We start from the raw sequence: 14,951 nt of genomic DNA, 5'->3' as shown, positions 1-14,951 counted from the left end.
AATTGACACTCCCTATTAGACTTGTACTTCCTCCGTTCCTAAATATTTGTCTTTTTAGAGATTTTAACAAGTGACTACATATAAAGCAAAATGAGTGAATCTACACTCTAAAATGTGTCTATATACATCCGTATGTGGTAGTCCATTTGAAATCCTAAAAAGACAAATATTTAGGAACGAAGAAAGTACTCCCTCCGTCCGAAAATACTTGTCGGAGGAATGGATGTATCTAGATGTATTTTAGTTATAGATACATCCATTTTTATGCATTTCTCCGACAAGTAATTTCGGACGGAGGGAGTAGTATCTAGAGCCTCGGCATAAATGGCCGTCGCCGAGTCCCACCATTGAGTAGTGCGAGCGCAAAAGTTAATCACCTCCATCGAGTCTGGTTCGGCCTCAGCACTGTTGAAACCAAGAGAGTTGGCAAGAACTAGCCCATCTCTTATCGCCATGGCTTCTGTGGTACAAGCATCTGCAGCAAATGGAACAAATGAACATGGTGGCGCCAGAAAATTTCCCCTATGATCACGGATAACTGCTGCTGTAGCTCACACTTCCCTCATCAATATGAAAGGCCGCATCTACATTCAGTCTCACCGATCTGACTTCAGGCTTTCTCCATTTTGCTTCTGGTTCAGTCTCGCTGCATTTGCTGTAATGGCCAGGATACTGCGTCCCAGGTGGTGAACAATTCCTTCATGAGTAATCTGGCGCCGAAGCCACCAAAGGTACCAGCATGTCACCGCAATTGTTTCTCTTACCCCTGTTGCATCAGTACCCCTGTTGCATCAGTACCCGGCATCACTCCCTGCGGACCTCGTAGGGGAGTTTCCAATAGTTCTGAACCTGATATATCTGTCCCATCGGCTTCAGTTATCAGATTATAAATTCCCAGTTTCGACGTGTATGCGTAGACGAAAGAGCAAGCTCCAAAGCAGAAGCCTGTAATACCTTTGCAAGACTTTTTTACTGTTGTAAACAAGTACTCCCTCCGTCCGGAAAAGCTTGTTCTCAAATGAATGTATCTAGCATCAAATTAGTGCTAGATACATCCATTTGAGAGACAAGCTTGGGACAAGTTTTTTCGGACGGAGGGAGTACGTGCATGGGCAAAACCGTGCTTTACGGTTATGCAAATTACGAGGTATATGTAACCACGCCCTCTCATATAACCATCAAATCAAATGAAAATGCTCCGTCCATTCTGAAAGCAGGAGCATAGAAGGGTGGTACACAAATAAAAGAACAGATATTATCTTCTTTTTTTGAACTGGCAAGAACAGACATTATCTCAACCAGATCACAGGTGGGGTCCGTTCCACCTATACAATACCCAAGGAGGTAAGATAGATCAACATTTGGTTCACCGTGGTACGAGTTGTATCAAGTTATCCCGTATAAAAGGATCATTAACATTGGCTGGGCTGCCGTCATCTGTTCTGTGAATGCTTCCTACAATAACATCATTAGTAAAGAGCCCCTCTTTCTCTACTAGCATGAAGGATCGTGCATGTGAGTTAGACATGTAGATTTTCTTTATATGGGGCCCTTGATGGCATAATCATAAGCTCTGAAAGATAACCAAACTCTGGTCGTGCAGAGATTAGAGATTATGCTGCTACCAACAACAACAAAAAACTAACTGAGTGGCAGTATGCACCATTCTGATTCTGAGAACACAGAATAGTACTCCCTCCGTAAAGAAACATGAGAGCGTTTAGATCACTAATTTCTTTACGGAGGGAGTATTTAGGCTGCTTTTGTCAAGTGAAGCGGGATTATTAGCTTGTTAAAATTAGGGATATCGGTCAGAATGTACGGCCATAGGAACAACATTTGTGTGCGTATGAAAATGCAGCAAGTTCATTGCAGGCTCCCTGGCTTCACAGTGTATTGCATACATACATACCCAAGGGAAACTTTCAATTTTTTACAGCATATACTGACGAGGCCTATTTTAGTAGGACGGAATGATCTGATTAAACCCACACAGATTTCTAATCCTTCACCAAAGGATCGTATCCTCTCCAGGTTAGGCAAGAAAAAGGATCGACCAAACAGGGTGTGCCTGCGAAATAATGGGATGGAAATCATCACTACAATATCAAGCGATTCACTTGATTTGTCCTATTCTATGATACCTAGAGATTCACTTTACCTTGCTGCTGGCAGCTAATGCAGGACAATATCAAGACCTTCCAAGGCTTCTTGATCCTCTACCTCCTCCAGCTAAAATTTGCTCAAGACGGTGCAGATCAGCTGTTGCAGCGAACTTAATCACTGCCTTCGCAGTTCGCTGACTCCTAGACCATAGAAAAGACCATCAGTACCATTATGCTTCTCCCTACCCATCAAATGATGTTGGTGTGCAAGTCTCAAGGGCAGACCTCTCCAAATCAGAATCATCATCTTCATCAAGTGATGTGATATTTTCTTTAGTAAATGACAATGGATCAGCCATGTATACACTCTTCCGACCATCATAGGCTGGAAGCCTCCTTCCCATATATAATACATTTTACAGCTTCACCAACTCTTAAATCACCGCATGGCTTACAGTTCATGACATTACTTCTAGGGAAACTGGAGCCTATGAAGAAACCATACTATCGCAAAATCTTTAAGTTAACAAGGTCTGAGAAAAGCATCCACCAAAAGCTTCACTGCACTTCATTTCCTCTCTAATAGAGGGATCAGTACCTGTCATGTGGTCAAACAAGCCACGATGCATACCATGCTTAAGCAATCATCTTGCTCAGCTAGGCATATATCATATTCCGGTTCTAGCAAGGAATGACTTGGGGCCATAATTGGCTTCAACATACTGATTAATGCTCTAATTTTAGATGGCTCTGGCAAAAGGTTTGCTAATGTGAAAGTGTTTGAGGTCAATTTTTAGTGATCGGTATTGTTTGTCCTCATTGTCATCAGCTTCTTTGCAGATCACTCCCCAAATAAGGGAGTCCACTAAAACTCCAAATATACAGTCATTGTGGAGTTTCAAGCTGGGAAAAGAGATAAAAATACCCGGTGCGTTAATACAAAAATAATTTCCAGCTAGTAGTTCAATGTGAGCATGCATGCAAAAAGACTATCCTATGTTATAAGATGTGGTAGTATCAGTTTGTAAATCAATATGTTACCTCTGGAAACCTTGGCCTTAACAGGAAGATGGTCCAAGAAGAACCAACCATTATCCACCGAAAGCTTCACTGCTTTTCGCCTCCTCACTACTAGACGAATCAGTATCCGTTATGCGGTCAGACAAGTCACAATGTGCACCATCATTTAAGCCATCATCTTGCTCAACTAGGCATATGTCATATTCTGATTCTAGCAAGGAATGGCTTGGAACCATAGTTAAATCCATCATACTCATCAATGATCTAACTTTAGCTAGCTCTGGCCAACATTTTGCTGATATATACGTGTTTGAGATCAATTTGTAGTGACCAGGATTGTTTGTCCTCATTGCCAGCAACTTCTTTGCAGTTCGTTTGCCAATTTCTGTATTACCATGGATCAGGCAAGCCTCAATAAGAGTCGCTAACATTGCAGCAGTTGGCTGGAACGGCATCTTGTCAATTATCTCCTCGGACACCTTCAGCAAACCTTCACGGCTGTACAAATCAACCATGCAAGAAAAATGCTCCACTCTTGGTGCAATACCAAACACAGCAAACATCTTGGCAAATAGTAGCTGCCCTTGAGTGACCAGTCCAGAGTAGCTACATGCTGAAAGAACAGCAACCATGGTTACATGGTCGGGCTCTATACTGTTGGCGATCATTTCATCAAAGAGCTTCAGTGATAGATGGCCCTCTCTTTGCATTCCATATCCCAAAATCAATGAAGTGTAGGCATGCTTGTCTCGACATTCCATCTGACCAAATACTATCCGTGAAGCTCTCATGTGTCTAGACTTTGAGTACATGTCGACAAGTGAGTTTTGCAATAATTTAGAACCACCCAATCCATGTCTAAGGATGTAGCAGTGCAGCTCCCTTCCATGACAGAGGTGTCCAAACCGTGCAACAAGGGAGAGCATTGTCAAGACAGTAACATCATTTGGACAGACACCTGAGCCAATCATCTCTCTGAAGAGCAAAGAAGCTTCCTCAACCTGGTCCATGAATGCAAATCCTGCTAACAATGAATTCCAAGCCGTGATGCTTTGAATTGAGCACATTGTAAACAGAAGTACAGCAGAGCTCATCATCCTGCATCTTGAATACATTGTTATCAACGAGTTTACCACACACTCGAGCCTGTCAAAGTATAGACGAACAGACACCCCATGCAACTCCCTGCCAATCCTCAGATACCCACTCTTAGCACACGCTTTCAGGGCAATCAGCACGCTCACAGAGTCCACCCCTGGCCCGTGGCGATTCCTCATCTGAGACAACAACCTGATCACTTCATCATAGTTCCCAGCCTTCAAATTCCCTGCTGCAACTGCATTCCACGTCACAATGTTAGCCCCAGGAACCCGCTGAAGCAGCTGAAACGCCTCGGCCCACATCCCCGCCGATGCATAGCCAGACACCATTGTGTTCCAGCTGACAACATCCCTGACAGACATTTCATCAAACACCCTCTGCGCATCCTCAAGCTCCCCGCACTTGACATACATCCCGACCAAAGCGTTCCAGACATACATGTCCAGATCATATCTACTCCTCCGAATACGGTGGTCAATCTTGCGGCCAATGGTGAGCTCTCCGAGCTCGCCGCAAGCGCGCAGCAGAGACGGATACGTGTACCTGTCGGTGTCCACGCCCAGCGCCAGCATCCTGACATACGCCATGACCACGTCTTTCCACAGCCTGTCGCCGGCGTAGCTCCATATGAGCAGGTTCCAGGGGAAAGCTCGCGCCTTCCGAGCCGCCTGCTCGACGGCGGAACGCGCGGCCGGGAGGTCGCCGACGGCTATGTAGAAGGAGGCGATCCTGGGGAGGACGGAAGGGTGCGCGGCCAGGCCGAGCGTGACGGCGCGCGCGTGGACCTGCTCGCCGGGGCGGTGCGCGCGGTGCGCGGCGCAGGAGAAGAGAATGGAGGAGAGGGAGGCCGGGGAGAAGGACGAGGCGGGCGGCTGTGGTGGTTCTTGGGCAGGTGCGGCGTTTCTCCAAACGGGTGGGAGGCAGCGCTGGATGCGGAGGAGTTGCTGCCTGGAGAGCGAGGCGGCGGCGGTGGTGAGAGAAGGGCGCATCAAACGGCCGCCGCCCTCGCCGTCACATCACACCGCGGCGGCGGCGGCGCTGGTGGGGAGCGAGAGGCTAATGGTAGGGGAGGCTCTCGGCGTCTGGGCGCGCCAATGTTTCGTCTGGGGTTTACCATGAGTGCACGCCAAGAGAAATCGGTCGCTTATTCTGGAACGTCCGATTCGCATCCAACGTCCCGGATTACCCGCCCAGACAGCACGCAAACTTGTGAAAGATTTCGTTCTCAGATTGAGATTGTATTGGAATGAAAGGGAAGGGAGAGAGAGAGAGGCAGCAGACACAGAAGTATAATTTGATTATATTTCTCTTGGCACCTACCAAAACACAGGTGTAAGAATCATCAATCCTCAAAAGAGGGTGGGTACTCATCTCTGAGATATACAATTGGTGACTGTGTGGGCAACAAATTTTTCCAGCGAATATCTTGCTAAACTTGGCGAAAATCTCTACATGAGCAAGAGCAGGCCTTCTTCTTCTTCTTCTTCTTGCCAGGAACCACCAGTCCACTGGCGCAATGGTGTGGGAGCTGCCGGCAGAACAAACCTCTCCGCTCGACGGGGGCGTAAAAAATAAGGGGATCATACACTACTTTCCATTGCCGAAGCCATCAACAACACCGAGCCGAGCTTCGCGGCGCTATGACCTGCCATTATGGGCAGCGTAGAGCAGCGACTCCGACTGGTCTCTCTCGGCGTGCTTGCCCTTTCCCTTGTCCAGACGAGCCCTTCGCACGGCTTGTTGGATCTGCCGCTCGTGCTCTTTAAGGATCTCCTCCATGTTTACCCCGGGAGGCATCAATGGTCCTGAGTACTGGATTCGGTTCTTCCTCGTGCCATTCACCTGAATGAACATATAGGCGAGAAATTATCAGCATGTTACACTACTGACTGAAAAGAATATATAGACGGGAAATTATCAGCCACATTATTTGCAGAACATCCACTACGAAGTCTAGACCCAATAAGAACCAACCAAAAATGCTAATGTATGGATTTTTCGGATTTTATTGAAACTGATCACGGCTCTTAAAGGCTAGGGTCATGCTTTGCTTTGCTCTCTACAAATGTTAGGAATGTAGACCAGCTAAAGCTAATTAGAAGAATTAAGTAACTCACCCCTGTAGGCTCCTTATCTGCCACCACTTCATCCTTCCGATGGGAAGATGACGGTCTTTCTTGGAATTGATGCGATTGCGACCATTTGGGTTTGTCAGACTGGTCGGCAGCAGCGAGTTGGCTGTATCTTGAACTCGACCGATGCTCTCTTAAATACTGTTTCCTGGCGCTGTCCCCAAGGTTAGACAGCTTACCAGTATTGCCTCGCTGCCCAGTTGCAGCAGATGGGTTAGACATCTCGGCAGCAGCAATCTGAGAGGTGTAGAATCTCTGGGCATTTGGATCTGTGCCACTTGATCGACCCAAAGTGGAGGATGAACGACCAGCATTCATCAAAGGAACACGGCGAACATGACCATTGTCTACTACCAGAGGATCCATTGGAAAGCCGGTAACAGCATCCTCCTTTGGAGTAAACTTATTACTACTGCTTTTAGGATTAACCGGAACTCGCCGTTGCTGCAAAGCCATGAAACGAGAGAGATTTGAGTAATATGAAACGGCGAACTGTTTATATGTAGCAGTATGACATCAGATTAGTTGTCATATATACAGTATAGTTGCCTCTGGAGCTGGAAACAATGTGTGTGCATTACAGATTGGTTGCTACATGGTTAGTTGGTTACAATAAAACAGTTGTGTAAATTAACTTCCAGACAAATAAAGAAGCAATTGCATTGCATCCCGATAATGAATCATGTATATAATGCATTCACCGAACTGCTAGCATCGAGTATTGAATGGCATGTTTCAAAGCTCAAAAGTGCAGATTGTGGCACCAGAAAAAAAATCACTCAGGAGACCCTTGGTATGACAATTATCAGGCTATACTAAGATCGGATTAATTCTGCAATACCTGTAAATCGATAGTGCCATTTTGTGCTGCAAGTTGTTTCCTGCGTCCAGTTTCAGATTCATGTCCTTTGGCTGCAGCTGCTCTTTGCCTGTGAACCAAAACGGATATAATTAGATAAATACAGAAATGCCAACGATAAAATCCATCTGTCGAAATTGCAGATTGCATAATATTTGTCTTGGGTTCTATAGAGAATATTACCTCCTAGCTTCTTCATCTCGAAGCTTAGCGTCATATTCCTTACTTGGAGGATATTTCGGCAGACTTGATGGATCACAAGCATAAGGCTTCATTGTAAAGAACTGTTGTATAAAGTACAAGTACAGATTACAAACCAGAAGTTAAGGGTGGTCACTTCAGATATACAGAGGCAACCAAATCAGTTATCAACTAATCCATAAAGTGAAAAGGCTAATATAAAATAGCATCTCTTAAGTTTTAATATTAAGATCAAAAGATATTGTTCACTTTTGAAAATCAGTGTCTCAAATTCACAATTATGAGCTGAAAATAACACAGAAGTCCATATTTTCAGGGGACTTATTCACATTTGCCACAACTCTATGCTTGTATCCTGCCATTACTTTTTAGGGGTTGTTTGGATACTGGGATTTTACAAAACCAGTTTGGCCTACACTCGTTTTTGGTTTACAACAAACTAAAACTATGTTTGGTTAACATAACAAATCCAAGGATAAGTAAATCTTGGTTTTACTAAAACTGAAAAACTGACTTTATGGAAAAACGAAAATTAGACGTTTTTCTATAAACGAGTTCATCATCCGCCGCCGGCGACCGGCATACAGCGCAGCTGGCCTGCATGTTGCCGTCGCCGTCGAGTCCTTTCCCAGCACCAACTCATCAAGACATCAACGCATACCGCACCACCCGCGGCCCTCGCCGCCGACGTTGCCGCCGACCGCCGCCATCATCGTCGACCACTGGTCCTACCCCAACGACAACTGATCTCGCGTCGCTCGCGGCCGTCGCCGTCGTCGGACCATCGTCATCGCCGTCGACCATCGGTCCTTCCCCGGCAAGCCCTCATCCCACGTCACTGGCGGCCGTCGCCAACTCGCCATCACAGTCAACCACTGATCCTACTCGAGCGGGCACTCCTCTCGCGTATTCCTCGCCGACGGCGGTCTCTTATAAATTTGATCTTGATTTTGTGTGGCAGCAACAGATCCCCTGTATGCCCGTTCTTGTTCTTGAATGATTGGTCATTCTCATTACTGTCACTCATGCAAACGATTCACGTGCGAGCATTCAGATTGCTTTTGATGATGATGGGTATGGCAGGAACGACTAGTAGTAATTTGGCTGTTAACATGATCTCGTGCTCGAGCAGGCTGGCTTCCTCGAGGCCACAACGGTGCATCTTCGTCGGTCCACACCTTCACCGCTGCCCAAGGAACCATCACCGGCGATGATGTCGACCAACCCAGCAGCTGCAGCGCTACTCTCTCTTCGGCCGCGACAATGATGGACCCCATCCAGGAAATACGACGAGAGTGCCAGCGTTGAAACTGGACGCGTTCATCTCTTACAGGGCAGTAACGGCGCAGCCTCGTATTTAAACATGTTTTATCAGCCAAACAAGGTTTTGTGTATACTTGTCCTAACTGAATTACTGGTAAAACTAGTTTTCTGAAAAAATCAAACTAAAACGTGTTCTGTTAAAACTAGGCGTTAATCCTACTTATCCAAACAACCACTTAGAGCTACTCACTATTCACTCTTCTGTTAACCTTATTTGCAGTTGCCACTGCTCCTTTTCCATCCACCTTGCAGTTTAGTGAGATATTAAAGGACCAAAATGCCCATGGACATTCTGTCCGATGCTTCTTCCTTCTAAGCCACTTTACCTCCTCCATCCCCTCTCTCCACTACAGAGATCTGGCATTTCATCCCTCTCTCCCGCAACCTCCACCTTGTGGCCGGCATGTCCAGCTCGTGTCAACATTGGGCACATGTTCCCACCAAAGCACACAATCGCCATATGGGGCCAACTGGCAAGATCTGGACAGCCCTCCAGCTCAAAGAGTCGAGCTGAGCCTCATCCCTGCAAACGACAGGGACTGGGAGCTCAAGTGTGACAAAGCTTGCGTCGGTGTTTGGGCCGCCTTGCCGGCTGACTGCGTCCAACAAGACGAGGTGAACTTGGAGGCCACGTCTCATGCGGAGGCTGAGCGACAGCAGCAGGCATGACCCTATTCATGATCTGCTTGATTGATTGTACAGAAGAGAGAGAGACCAAGATATGGTCATTTGTTTTGTTTAACTATAAAACTTTTTGCCTATAATTATTGCTGCTCAAGATGGCTTCTAAACTGCATGCATGCAACTTATACTCCCTCCGTTCCTAAATATAAGTCTTTGGAGAGATTCCACTATGGACCACATACGGAGCAAAAATGAGTGAATCTATACTCTAAAATGCATCTAGATACATCCGTATGTGGTCCATGGTGAAATCTCTACAAAGACTTATATTTAGGAACGGAGGGAGTACTTCACATGTATTCTTGATGGTCCTTTTCCAAATGGGGTGGGTGCCCTAAGTTCAGCAATTCCATTCCAAGGTGCTGCATGCAGGCCACCATGGTGTCATCCTGTAGCAACTAGCAAGGGAGGTTCACTATTGCATCTAGGCTGATGGGAGAGACGAATCAGAGGAGATATCGAATAGGAAGAGCCAGGAGGAAGAATATGACATGTGGGACCATCAAACGGTGCTTATGGGCATTGTGCAACCCTCAAAAGGTGCTAATGGGTGTTGACCGAATCAGAAACAGAGCTGCATGACAAATGTACATCTAACAGGAGAGCAGCAAAAATCAGCAACCCTGAAAAGTAGAGGTAGAATGCAAGTATGAGGTTGTACTAGTTGTAAATGTGTAAAACTCACTATTTTCAGATCCACCAATTTATGTTTATATGCGATTGCAGGGACATAAAGCACTTTTAGCTAACATTTTATACATATCTGACCATAGATTCTCTTTATGACAGGCAATACAGCAGCCATATTATTCGCAAAAAAAATACAGCAGCCATATTATTCACAAAAAAAAAATACAGCAGCCATATAATGTATCAATGAATGTAAGGGCAGCCAGAACTTACTTCACTTTCAAGGGCAGAAGCCGCAGTACCCCTATTATCAGGTTCTACAGCAAGTAAACGGTCCAGAAGTGCCAAAGCTGAAGGAGGGAAGTCCTTATATACATCATTCACACAACGACGATACGGATGTTGTGGTTTGAAGATTGTAGCACGCGATAACTTCAAATTAGCCCAGAACTCCTCTGATGGTGAACCACAAAGCTTGAATATTTTGTGCAATTGTTCCACCTGAAAGAGTTTAGACAACAAAAATTTACCTTAAGTGTCATAAAGTTAACGACATAGATTCACAGAACTATTCAAGACTAACGTAAGTACACAAGTAGGATTAATCCAAAGAAGCAACAGTCTTGAGTTTGAGAAAATTATGACTGCGGCAGTAGTCAAACAGTACCTCAGTTCGTCCTGGCATGATAGGCTTCCCTGACAACAATTCCGCAAGGATGCAACCAGCACTCCAGAGATCAACAGTGGCACCATAGTTAGTAGCACCCAGCAAAAGTTCCGGGGGGCGGTACCATAAAGTTACAACACGACTTGTCAAATTCTGCTTTTGGTTCGGATTAAAGAATGTAGCTAGACCAAAATCTGCTATTTTGAGGGCACCATTATTGTCAAGCAGAAGATTAGCACCCTTTATATCCCGATGCAAAACACCACGACTATGACAGTGACCAAGTCCAGACAGTAGCTGGTGCATGTAACACTTGACCTGAATGGGTCATTTCCGAAGTCAGCACGGAATGAAAACTAAAGGCACAATAGAAAACCTTTGAATGGAGATCAAAGAAAATGTCCAGAAGGAAAACCTGAGCCTCTGTGAATTTTATGCCAGGTGTAGCAGCAAGTCCCGCAAGATCATGCTCCATGTATTCGAACACGAGATACAAGCTACTAGACATGCGTGATGTCACCAAACCTTCGAGCTTAATAACATTTGGATTATCAAGTCTTCTTAAGATGTGAATTTCCCTCGCCATAAATCGAACACTCTCAGGATCCATGTTGGCAAATCGAACTTTCTTAAGTGCCACAATTTTTCCATTCTCAAGATCGCGTGCTTTGTAAACGCTGCTGTAGGTACCTTGCCCTATCTGAAATGTTTAAAAGGCAAGGGTGAGAAAAAACGTAATAGCACAGAATCAGCAGTCCGATAGTAGTTTCAATTCTAATTAATCAGATTGCTTTACAGGAGTAGGACCACAGCGTATTGGGCTCTATTTTTCTAACTGCACCACGACATCGAGAATGATATTCCAAAGCTTATGGGATCTAGATGTATTTACACTATTGCAACTGACAGAATGTCCTATGCCATTAGAAAATGTTCAAGCGCTTTGAAACATTCACACTAAATCACACCTAAACACAATTCAGAACATAGATGGCCAATAAAGGTCTTGAGCAAAGAGAAACAAGATGATAAATTTGTGGTAAGGATGAACCTTGTCCAACTTCTCGAAGGACTCTGCCTTGCGAGGCTGCCACCCACGGACCGCCTCTGTTGCCACCTCCGTGAGCCACCTTGGCCAGCCAGCCGCCACATGCTCCCCCACCACTCCATTCGGCACATCTATGATCCTTGGCTTCACCTCACCCCTGATGCCACCACTCCTTGGTTCTTGCTCTGCCATGCCATTCGGAGCACGCCTGCGATTCACAGGGGCAGCAACCGCCCTCTCCACATCAACGACGCTAGCGGCAGTTGCGGCCACTTCCTCTGGCAGCGGCACCACTGCATCGACCACGGGCGCAGGGGGCTTCCGAATCAGCCTGGCCGTGCTGGCATCTTTGGCAACACGGTGCCCGACGCTGGAGGACGTGGCTGCCACAACTCCCCCTTCTTCTTCATCCTCCTCCAAGTCCTCGTGCCTCTTGCTGGAGTTGTAACTAACCAGACGCCTCAGCGAGTTGCTGGATGGGCGGCGGCGAGGCTTCCCCTCGCCGCCACACTCGTCGCCGCCATGGAATTGCTTCGAACTGACGCATCCCATGGGACAAGGATCCCGGCAGGAAACCCTACTCCAAGAGAATCAAGACGACGACTTGAAGAGACTTTCTCCCGCATCAGGCCCTCATTGCTCCCCGAATTGGAGCGCCAATCCGGGCTCCTCCGCAGATCCAAATCAGAAGGCAGACACTCGGGAGCAGGAGGAAGTCACCCTCCGCTCCAGCAACTTCCGAATCAGGGAGCGCGCGGCCAGGAACCGGCGCTAACGACGACTGGAACTGGGACTCCACAACTGCAACGGAAATCGGGATCTTGTTGGAGCACTCGAGTGGAAGCGGCGCGAGTTGGGCAGGGCAAGGACGAACCGGGGCGGGGAATCCGGGGTGGGCTGGGATCAAAATCGAACCTTGCCGCCGGAAAACCGCGACGCGTCGCCCCCGCAGATCTCCCTCCCTCCCTCCCTCTCTCCTTCCTGAGTGCTGGCCTTTTTCTTGGGTCCTTTTGTTTGGTCTGTTGCAAGTACCCGGTCTTCTGCTTCCCTTCCCTTCTCTTCTCTTTTTTGGTTGGTGAAAAAAGGGAGAGGGCAGAGAGAGAAATTGTCAGCGAGAGGGAGACGTTACTTCCTGTTTTATTTTTTATATGATGAAAAAATGAAAAGAAATCGGGAATCGAGGGCAGACAGTTTTTGGAAAATCTGGGAACTCAAATAAATCTCTATTCAATTGCTTAGCCATGTGATCTTTGATTCCCTCTGGTTTTGTCAAACTTGGCCGTGTCAAAAGCATCCAAGAACATTGGCAGGAAATTAGAAGAAGTCAACAGATGAATAGCACACGTACACCTACGGCGAAGAGGGTGTGGTTAGAGATATGATAAATTAGTAGTAGCTCAGAAGAAAATGAGTGACAAGCTGTATATAGCAAGAGAGATCAGAGTTGGTTCAAGGATGCAATTATTTTGTTGCAATGTCCAGTCCGTGTGCTAGCTTTTGGCTCTTAATTACTTTCTTTGTGTTAAAAACATTTTCATATTATGGGACGGAGAGAGTACCTACTTTTTTCTAGAAAAAAAATTACATACTTAATTTTGTGAAATAGTATGATTTTTCTCAATAACGTATACACAACACAGCTAGATCTAAGTATAATATGATATGCCCGCTCATGCGCATTCGAGAAAAAGATCTAAATATACACGAGATAGCTCGATCATCAACTGTGAATTGGGCTCTTTACCCACCCCTATCTATATAATATGATACACACACTTGTACATACTTGAGAAAAAGATCTAAGTATAATATTTTGCCAACAAAAAGAAGTAGAGCAAGTTTCGTAGCACTCCTTCGGCGTCATATCATTGCATGCCCTCTTTCTCTCTCACTCGCCCTTCTTGTTTGGGAAAGCGGTAATTTTAAAAAAAAATCCTACGATCACGCAAGATCTATCTCTAGGTGATGCATAGCAACGAGAGGGGAGAGTGTTGTCTATGTACCCTCGTAGACCGAAAACGGAATGACAATGTGGTTGATGTAGTCGTACGTCTTCATGATCCGACCGATCCTAGCACCGAAGGTACGGCACCTCCGCGATATGCATACTTTCAGCTTGGTGACATCCCACGAACTCTAGATCCAGCTGAGGTCGAGGGAGAGTTTCGCCAGCACGACGGCGTGGTGACGGTGATGATGAAGTTACCGGCGCAGGGCTTCGCCTAAGCACTACGATGATATGACCGAGGTGTGTAATTATGGAGGGGGCACACGGCTAAAACAATTGTCAACTTGTGTGCCCTAGGATGCCCCCCTGCCCCCGTATATAAAAGAGCAAGGGGGGAAGCCGGCAGGCCCTCATGGGGCGCGCCCCAAGTAGGATTCCTACTAGGAATCCTAAGGTTTCCAACAAGGGAAGAGAGAGAGAAGGAAGGAGAGGGAGAGAGGGAGAAGGAAAAGGGGGGCGCCCCCCTTCCCTTGTCCTATTCGGACTCAAGGGGGATGCGGCCAGCCCTCCTGTGGCCCTCCTCTCTCTCTCCACTAAGGCCCATCAAGGCCCACTAGTTCCCCCGGGGGTTCCGGTAACCCTCCGACACTCTGGTTTTATCCGAAACTTCTCCGGAACACTTCCGGTGTTCGAATATAGTCGCCCAATATATCAATCTTTATGTCTCGACCATTTCGAGACTCCACGTCATGTCCGTGATCACATCCGGGACTCCGAACAATCTTCGGTACATCATATCACATAAACTCATAATACCAATCGTCATCGAACGTTAAGCGTGCGGACCCTACGGGTTCGAGAACTATGTAGACATGACCAACACACATCTTCGGTCAATAACCAATAGAGGAACCTGGATGCTCATATTGGTTCCTACATATTCTATGAAGATCTTTATCGGTCAAACCGCATAACAACATACGTTGTTCCCTTTGTCATCGGTATGTTACTTGCCCGAGATTCGATCATCGGTATCTCAATACCTAGTTCAATCTCGTTTTCGGCAAGTCTCTTTACTCGTTCTGTAATACTTCATCCCGCAACTAACTCATTAGTCACAATGCTTGCAAGGCTTATAGTGATGAGTACTACCGAGAGGGCCCAGAGATACCTCTCCGAAACACGGAGTGCCAAATCCTAATCTCGATCTATGCCAACCCAACAAACACCTTC

The 14,951-nt window shown here is 46.3% G+C and overlaps 1 protein-coding gene across 1 annotated transcript; it reads right to left on the bottom strand.

Moving 5' to 3' along the window:
- Positions 1-1,848: 1,848 nt before the first annotated feature.
- Positions 1,849-12,762, bottom strand: LOC123157094 (uncharacterized). Its single transcript, XM_044575338.1, has 11 exons — positions 11,774-12,762; positions 11,138-11,422; positions 10,723-11,040; positions 10,329-10,556; positions 7,401-7,501; positions 7,200-7,287; positions 6,344-6,802; positions 5,872-6,068; positions 3,147-4,955; positions 2,162-3,008; positions 1,849-2,071 (listed from the first exon to the last, which is right to left on the bottom strand). Exons 1-9 carry the CDS (start codon positions 12,320-12,322, stop codon positions 3,197-3,199), a joined length of 3,984 nt encoding a protein of 1,327 aa, XP_044431273.1. The 5' UTR covers positions 12,323-12,762; the 3' UTR covers positions 1,849-2,071; positions 2,162-3,008; positions 3,147-3,196.
- Positions 12,763-14,951: the final 2,189 nt, after the last annotated feature.

The sequence above is a fragment of the Triticum aestivum genome, chromosome 7B, assembly GCF_018294505.1.
Source record: "Triticum aestivum cultivar Chinese Spring chromosome 7B, IWGSC CS RefSeq v2.1, whole genome shotgun sequence".
NCBI classification, from domain to species: Eukaryota; Viridiplantae; Streptophyta; class Magnoliopsida; order Poales; family Poaceae; genus Triticum; species Triticum aestivum.
This window is presented reverse-complemented; position numbering and strand designations above follow the sequence as displayed.